General features: G+C 45.3%; 1 protein-coding gene across 1 annotated transcript in view; it reads right to left on the bottom strand.

Moving 5' to 3' along the window:
• Positions 1–516: 516 nt before the first annotated feature.
• The window catches only part of Tacr1 (tachykinin receptor 1), a 153926-nt gene continuing 146128 nt past the window's right edge, over positions 517–8314 (bottom strand). Inside the window, exons 3-5 of the mRNA XM_021191017.2 lie at positions 5306–5456; positions 3356–3552; positions 517–1605 (exon numbers count right to left, since the gene is read on the bottom strand). Coding sequence (XP_021046676.1) covers positions 1314–1605; positions 3356–3552; positions 5306–5456 — 640 coding nt within the window. The 3' untranslated portion in view covers positions 517–1313. The remainder of the gene's footprint in view (positions 1606–3355; positions 3553–5305; positions 5457–8314) is intronic.

Raw genomic sequence — 8314 nt, 5'->3', positions numbered from 1 at the left:
GTATCAGGATGTGACACTTTCACATTGGCTCTTGGCAGACTAAGTGTCCTTTTGGATTGGTGGATCCTTCAACTTCTTATAGACAGAGGTCGGCAAAGTGGAGAGAGAAGAGGCAAGGCTCCTCTTTCCAGGAGTGTAGCCACAGAGGGCAGCCTCCCTCCTCTCCACTGTGTGCAGCAAAAAGCGAAGACAAAGACTCGATTGCTCAGAGCAGGAAGTCCACACACGTGTCCCTCTCAATGCTGTTCTCAGAACTGGGTTGTAGCCTGCTGGAGACATCCAAGATTTCCTGAGAAGTCCTCTGCTCTGTCAAAGTGGAGAACTTTCCTGGAGAAGGAATTTGTGAAGCAGAGCTTTTGGATCAATGGGAGAATATTTACACACACCCATCTCTAGGGACTGACACCACTGGCATTTTTGATGTTGCCATTGCTTTTTTTTTTTTTAATTTAGTGTGTGTGTGTGTGTGTGTGTGTGTGTGTGAGAGAGAGAGAGAGAGAGAGAGAGAGAGAGAGAGAGAGAGAGAGAGGCAAAATGAAGTATATACATCATTAAACCAGGGAACACTGAGACTCAAAGGAACATTTAAGAGTATTTGGTTCAGCTCTGCTGCTTTACAAAGAAGGAAAAGAGTTTCAGATAGGTTAAGCCTGGAGTGGATTGCCTGCCTCTTGGTTAGAACATCAGCTGGCTTGTGTAGACATATTCAGTAAGAGTAGGTTGTACTGGGGACATAATGCACAAGAATTCAATATTGTCAATCCCATGATGTTTAAATGAACTGAGACATCAAGATGTCACAACGATAGGTGTCCTCCATTCATGTGCGCTTAGTGGGGATACAGCTTTCCTTAGGATTTAGGTGGCATCTTCCTTTGCTCACACTGTCCTGTGGAAGGCTGGAGTGGTGTGAGATAGTCTGCACATGTCTGAGAATGACTTCGCTGAAGAAAGATAGATGCTCCAGGCAAATAGGTCTGCTGCCTTGCAGAATTCCTCCCCAGATAAGCACCTTGCATGCAGATGAAGTCACTTCAGGAATCATGGGATGAACTTCAGGGGAAACCGAGGATAGCCTTCTCATTTTATAGAAATTCACTGACCTGCCTTGGGTCACCAGCGTGGAGGATGGTTGGCAAAGACGGGATGGAATCCAGGTTGAATACAGCATGGAACGTTTTCCTTAAACCATTGTGACCTTTCCCCAAAAGCTCCAGTGTTAGGGTATTTCTAACAAATTCCAAATCAAAGACTTCCATGAATAAACAACACAGGATGGGTGAGTGACTGTGCCCTGGCAATGTGCCTGCTGCCTAGGCCAGCATGTTAGAGTAGAAGCTGGAACTTTCTGTCATGGTCTTCGAGTTGCTTCGAGAGGAGCCATTGGAGGTGAGGTCCAAGGACGAAGGCATGGCCTTGGGACCTTCCTCTGCCTCATCTTCATGGGCTCCCACCACAGTGGAGATGGTGGTCTCCAGGCGGCTGACCTTGTACACGCTGCTCTGGGTCTGGAGATATCGGGTGGATTTCATTTCCAGCCCCTCATAATCACCAGCACTGATGAAAGGGCAGCAGCGAAAGGCATGCTTGAAGCCCAGACGGAACCTGGAGAGAAAGGACAGAGAGGTGAGTCCTGGGATTGCCTTCTTTAAGAAGGTGTTCCTCTCCACCGTGTCAGCTCCTCAATGTGGGATCTAGGCAGGCCTGATTCTGTGTCATTACAAGTTCAAATTAATTCACATCTGTATATGCTAAAGACAAATTCCCCTCATAGGCAGCTGTCAAGGTGCAATAAAAGCCTTTTTTGGGAGCATCCCAGAATTCAGTTGTTTCCTCAGGCATGTAAAGAGAAGACATTGGGTTAACTGAACATCAACAAAAACCAGCCCCACACTGTAGGTATTTGTGTGATTTACTGAGCTGGTTGCCAAGTGTTGTGGTTTGAATGAGACATATCCCCCATGGTCTTGGGCATTGGGATATTTGGTCCCCTGTTGGTGGTGCTGTTTGGGTTAGACTTGGAAGGTGTGGCCTTGCTGGAGAAAGTATGCCATTGGTTTGGAGACCACAAAAGCCTCCATCATTCGGGCTCATTTTCTGCTTCCAGTTTGCCATGGAGATTTGAGCTTTTAGCTGTCCCTGCCACCATGTCTACTCCCTGCTGCCACAGTTCCCTGCCATGGTGGACTCTATTCCTCTGGAACCATAGGTCTGTATAAATCCCTTCTCCTATAAGTTGCTTTGGCCGTGGTGTCTTATTTTATCAATAGAAAGGTAACTATCATACCAGGCCTACAGTACATGTATCAAGACTCAAGGCTTGACTGCCATTGATGTTTTATTGGGGGGGGGAACCTCAGTTTCCTTACTGGTTAAACATGGAGAATAATCTTCACTTACAAAGGTGCTAGGATATTCAACCAAAAGAACTGGAGCCATGTCATCAAGCTCTTAGAAGATGCATCTGTGAGATGACAGAGACGGTGGGAGCAAGTTCAAGAGGGAGTCATTCATAAACGCCCAGTGCTTAAGTGTCTCTAGTCCTCCTTCTTCTCTGCATCCTTTCCTTGATAGGGGTCGAATGCTTCTTTGGGTGACAATTACACTGCAGCCTGGTGTCTCTACCTGGTGCTCTCTAACTGGAAACCCTGGCTCCTTTGCTTACTCTGTGTTACTGGAAATGTAAGATGAGTCTTAGGAAGTGACCCCGATGAGACGGTAGGGCGAGGAGAAGATCTATTGTGCAGGTTTGTCTACATGCAAGGGTCCCAACATGCCCCCAGCCCCACTAATGTAATCTCTATGTTTTAAAAATCAGAAGACTAAACATTGGGAAGATGGCTCAAAAGGTTTTAGGGCTTGCTTCACAAATGTGAGGGCCTGATTCAAATTCACAGAACCCAGGTAAAAAGCCAGGTGGGTTTATGAAGTTCTTGTATTCCCAGATGGGAGCTCGTGTGGTGGGATGTGGAGACAGAGCGGTCACCGTGACTTACTGGCTGCCAGCCTAGGTCTAGGTTCAGTGAAAAACCTGTCTCAAGGGAATAAGGTGGGGGATGATAGAGCCCGACATCTGACGTCCTTCTCTGACCTCCACCTGCAAGCACAGATACCCATCCACACATACAAATTTGCACTTACATAAGAAAAAAAAATTATGTCACCCATGAAATTAAAGATACCTGGTTTGTTTGTTTGTTTGTTTGTTTTGGAAAAGAAAACCATCCCGATCTGGGCTTATGCTGTTGCAGAGCCCCGATGAGCATGACTTGGAGTGTGTGGTTAGTTTGCTGCAGACCCGCCACTCCGTCTTCATGCTGGGTGTTGCTTGGGTGCGGGAGCACAGTCTACTCACCTGTCATTGAGGCAGCAGTAGATGATGGGGTTGTACATGGTAGAACTCATGGCCAGCCACATGCTGGCCAGGTAGACCTGCTGGATGAACTTCTTAAGGTAGAGATCTGGGTTGATGTAGGGCAGGAGGAAGAAGATGTGGAAGGGCAGCCAGCAGATGGCGAAGGTACACACAACCACAATCATCATTTTGACCACCTGGGGAGAGGGCACAGTAGGCAGGCCTATCAACACTGGGCAGTGGGTTCTCTCCTCTCCCTGTCACTGTACAGTGTGGGTGGGAATGGAGGTGTTTATAAGATTGTCTTCTAAGGAGGCCGAAAGACTTTTAACACCCAGGCTTAAGGATTCTGGTTACAGTTCTCGGAGTGTGGCCCACGACTGCCATCATTGCTATCCCAGTGACTTGTTATGAATTATAAGTTCCTGAACCAATTCATATAAACTTACAGACCGAGCGTGGAGCAGGAGCCCTTCAGAGGACTGGGGTGTGCTGTTATGTTACCTGCTGGGCAATGTGTAGCGAAGCCAGGAGGGAGAGAGTGAGACATGCATGGGTTCTCAGGAGAGAAGGCACAGGCAAGGCAGCAGAGGGCTGAGCCAGGAGAGGAAGGGAGCTGGGGAAGGTGTCTCTGGAGACTGAAGCAGAGGAAGGAGAAGGGGGAACATTGGAGAGTTTCTGTAAGGGCATAGCCTGTGTTTAAAGGGGGTTGGAGAAAGGTCTGTGAGACCCAGGAGCCTGAATGTTCATGTCAGGCTTCATTATATGCCAGTGACATGTGGTACGTGACAGTATTAGGTCACAGGCCTTGGGAAGCAGTTAGACACTGAGAGCAAAGCTTTATAGACAGGATTAAAGCTCTAATAAGAGAGGGCCTGGGGCTTCCTTGCCTTTCTACTGTATGAGTCATGAGCAGGAAGTGCCCTCACCAAACATGGACTCTGCCTTGATTTTGGAAACCTGGCTTCCAGAGCCATGAAGGCCAATTTCTCTTGTTTATAAATTCCTAGGCCAAGGTACTTTGTGTATGCATGTGTATATGTGTAAAACTTGTATGTATGTGTATATATAGGTATATGCATATATGTGTATATGAATATTATACATGTGTATGAGTTTGTGTATATTTGTATGTGTATATTATCACATATGTATAAGTACATGAATATGTATAGGCATATGTGTGTATGTATATATGTATGTTATGTGTATATGAGTGTCTGCACATGAAGGATTGTGTGAATACACATGAGTGCATATATATGTATATTTGTATCTATGTATAATTATGTGTTTATGAGTATGTATATTTGAGTATACATGTTTGTAAATGAGTATGTACACATGTGTGTGTATATATATATATGAATTTATGTGTATGCATGTACTTAGACATGTATAGGCATATGAGTATAATGTATATGAGCATTTATATGTATATGTGTAACATGTGTATGGGTGTTTATGTGTATATGTATGGGTGTCTCTGTGTGTGTACATATGGATGAGTGTTTGTGTGTGTATCTGTATATGTGTGCATATGTGTATGAGTATATGTGTGTGTATATACATGTATGTGTATGAGTGGGTTTTTGTGTGTATATATACATGTGAATGAATGTTTACGTGTGCGTGTATGAGTGTCTATATATGGATGTATAAACATATATGAGTATTGGTGTATATGTATATGAATATGATGTGTGTATGTATATGAATGAATGTGGATGATTACTTTTGTATGTGTATAATTATGTATATATATGAGAGTTTGCACATGTGTTTGACTGTATATGAGTGTGTACATGTACGTGTGGGCATGAATGAAGACCCTGCTTTCCTGTTCTGTTTCTGAGGTCCAGAGATGCTTTACAGCTTCTGCCTTTGGGGCCTCAAGCCTCCCACACTGTCAGTGCCAGGGCGAGCTATGCCCGTTTGACTTTTGCTCACCTTGCGCTTGGCAGAAACTTGCTCATGGTAGCGGTCAGAGGAGTCGCCGGGGATCTCACTGGCCCAAAGTGTAATCCCTACCACAGTGTATGCATAGCCAATCACCAGCAGAGGCAGGAAGTAGATCAGCACAGTCACACAGATGTGGTACCTGTGAGGTAGATAGAGGAGTCAGTATTAGCAACAGCAGCAATTACAGTCTGTGGACACTTTCTCAGCCTTGGTCATCATATGGGGAGAAATACCATCCACCATTCACAATGAATGGGTGATGGGCAAGAGAACACAAGTTGATTTAATTTATATTCTTCATGTGGACTTTGCCTGTGTTCATAACGTTTCTTGTTTTTGTGAGCAAATAACTGACAGGAAGCAGCTTAGCGGAGGAAGCGTTTATTTCGGCTTACACTTTGAAGGGATACAGTCCGTCAGGGCAGGAAGGCAAGCATGGCAGCAGAAGAGGCAGCTGCTCACACTGTTGCTGCAGTCAGGAAGCAGAGGAAAGAACTGGGTCTGGGCTGTAAAACTGGCTAGTTCCTAGCATCTCCCTTCTCCCAGCAAGGCTCCATCTTCTAAGGATCTACAACCTTCCTAAGATAGCATCACCAGCTGGGGACTAACTGTACAAACATGTGAGCATGTTGGGGGCCTTTCACATTGAAACTACAGCAGTAGCTAGGGTTGGAAGATGGCCTGGAGGTCCCGGTCTTTCTGCCTCTGCTTCCAGAGTTCGGGGATTGGGGCTGTAAGTGTGCACCACACCTTCCTGGCCCAGGACCAAGTTCTCACCACTGGGGAAAAGTCACACACAGACCTGTTTTCTCCCACTTTACAGTCAAAGCTGACTCTCACTTTTCAGGAGGAAGTCCATGTAGACACCCCCTCTCTGCTTCACCAGCACACCACTTGCTTTCAATCATTTCTTTGTAAATCTCCACAGTACTGCCACATCTCCAGCCTTCTATGACTATGAAAAATTGGAACTTTGAATATACTTAAGGAGTCCTGAGTTGTGAGGCAGAGCCATAGCACATCTCTATGCAGGCCGGCAGACCCCAGCTCCTTGGGCTCTCAGGGTCCCCAGGGTAGTAGTCACCTCTTCCTATAGCCTCCACAGCAGTGACTATGTGCGGTGTGCCCAATTTGTTTTTAGTTCTTCCTTCAGGTTTCTGTGCTGAGCATGATTGCAAACAAAGCATTTAGAGATGTCAGGAATGGACAGAACCAGAGGACACTCCCATGGCCCCTTCCTGAAAGAACAGCTCTGTTCCCTGTTGATTGATTGATAATTTCCCAATGACCCAACACTCAGGTTATGCCTAGACAGGTTACTGCCTTGTGGTGCTCTTTGGGATTGTCTGTTAAGGGATGCCTGAGCCCTTATGTTGGATCTACTGTTGTCTAATTGATGCCCCGTTTGGCTCCACATGCTCCTCACAGTTGGCCCTAGAATCTACTAGAGGAATTGCATGATTGCAGAGGGCTTGACATAAAAAAAACCCAGCATTTATTTATTTTATGTGTTTGTATGTGTGGTGCATACATGTGTGATGCATGTGTAGGTGAATATGTGTATATATGTTTGAGTATCTGCAGGCCATGTGTTGACATTGATTATCTCATTCTATGGCTCTCTAATTTTTTTTAAAGATTTATTTATTTATTATATGTAAGTACACTGTAGCTGTCTTCAGACACTCCAGAAGAGGGCATCAGATCTCGTTACGGATGGTTGTGAGCCACCATGTGATTGCTGGGATTTGAACTCTGGACCTTCGGAAGAGCAGTCAGTGCTCTTACCCGCTGAGCCATCTCACCAGCCCTCTATCTTAATTTTTGAGGCAGGGTCTCTTATTCAACATGGAGCCTACTAATTGGCTAGACTGGTGGCCAGCAAGCTCCAGGGATTGTCCTGTGTCTGCCTCCCAATTCTGAGATCACAGGTGTGAACCATCTCACTGGGCTTTTTACATGGGTCCTGGGAATCTAAATGCAGGTTCTCATGATTGCACAGAACTTTACCCCCTGTTTTCCTTATGCCAAATCCCTGCACTTATAGCAAGTTCCCAGCAGCTGCTGCTTCTGTTCCCGGTTCAGAAACTGAAAAGCACTGCCCTGGACCAGTGGTTCTCAGCTTCAAATGCACAGAAGAGTCCCTACTGGAGCTTTTAATGCCCAGTGGCTTAAGGTGTTTAGTCAGTCATCCAGGGTGTGGGAGTAGGAGAATATAATCTGGAAAATTACCCAATTTATCATAATAGATAGCAAAGATGGGGAACTTCTATTTTAGGCTTTGAATCTGCAAGACTGATGAGTCCCTATGGGGAACCGATGAGTTTGTAATTGAATGACTTCATTAAAGTACGTGTTAAATTCATTTTTTTTCCTATGACTTATCCTCTGGTTTCTGGGACCTTGTTGATCCAAGGGGCCTGTGCTTACAGAGTTGCTAATACCTAGAGATAATAAAGATAACGTAGCAGCTTTTTCTCATCGTCCCTTTCCCCTCTCTGATACAGGATCTCACTGCAGCCCAGCCTGGTCTATGATCTTGTGGCTCTCTTCCTTCTTTGGGTTCCCTCAGATCCATGTACCACTATGGATTTTTTTTCAATGAATAAATAGGTAATTTTGTTATTTATTTGAAAATAACAAACAATATGGACTTAATTTTGGTGAAAAATGTGTTACAGGGGCTGAAGAGATAGTTCAGGTGTTGTCTTAGTCAGGGTTTTTAATTCCTGAACAAACATCATGACCAAGGATCAAGCTGGGGGAGGAAAGGGTTTATTCCGGCTTACACTTCCACATTGCTGTTCATCACCAAGGAAGTCAGGGCTGGAACTCAAGCAGATCAGAAAGCAGGAGCTGATGCAGAAGCCATGGAGAGATGTTCTTTACTGGCTTGATTCCCCTGGCTTGCTCAGCCTGCTCTTTTATAGAACCAAGACTACCAGCCCAGAGATGGCACCACCCACAAGGGACCTCCCCCCTTGATCACTAATTGAG

The sequence above is a fragment of the Mus pahari genome, chromosome 2 (assembly GCF_900095145.1).
Source record: "Mus pahari chromosome 2, PAHARI_EIJ_v1.1, whole genome shotgun sequence".
NCBI classification, from domain to species: domain Eukaryota; kingdom Metazoa; phylum Chordata; class Mammalia; order Rodentia; family Muridae; genus Mus; species Mus pahari.
The sequence above is the reverse complement of the archived record's forward strand: the minus strand, read 5'-3'. Positions and strand labels throughout refer to the sequence as shown.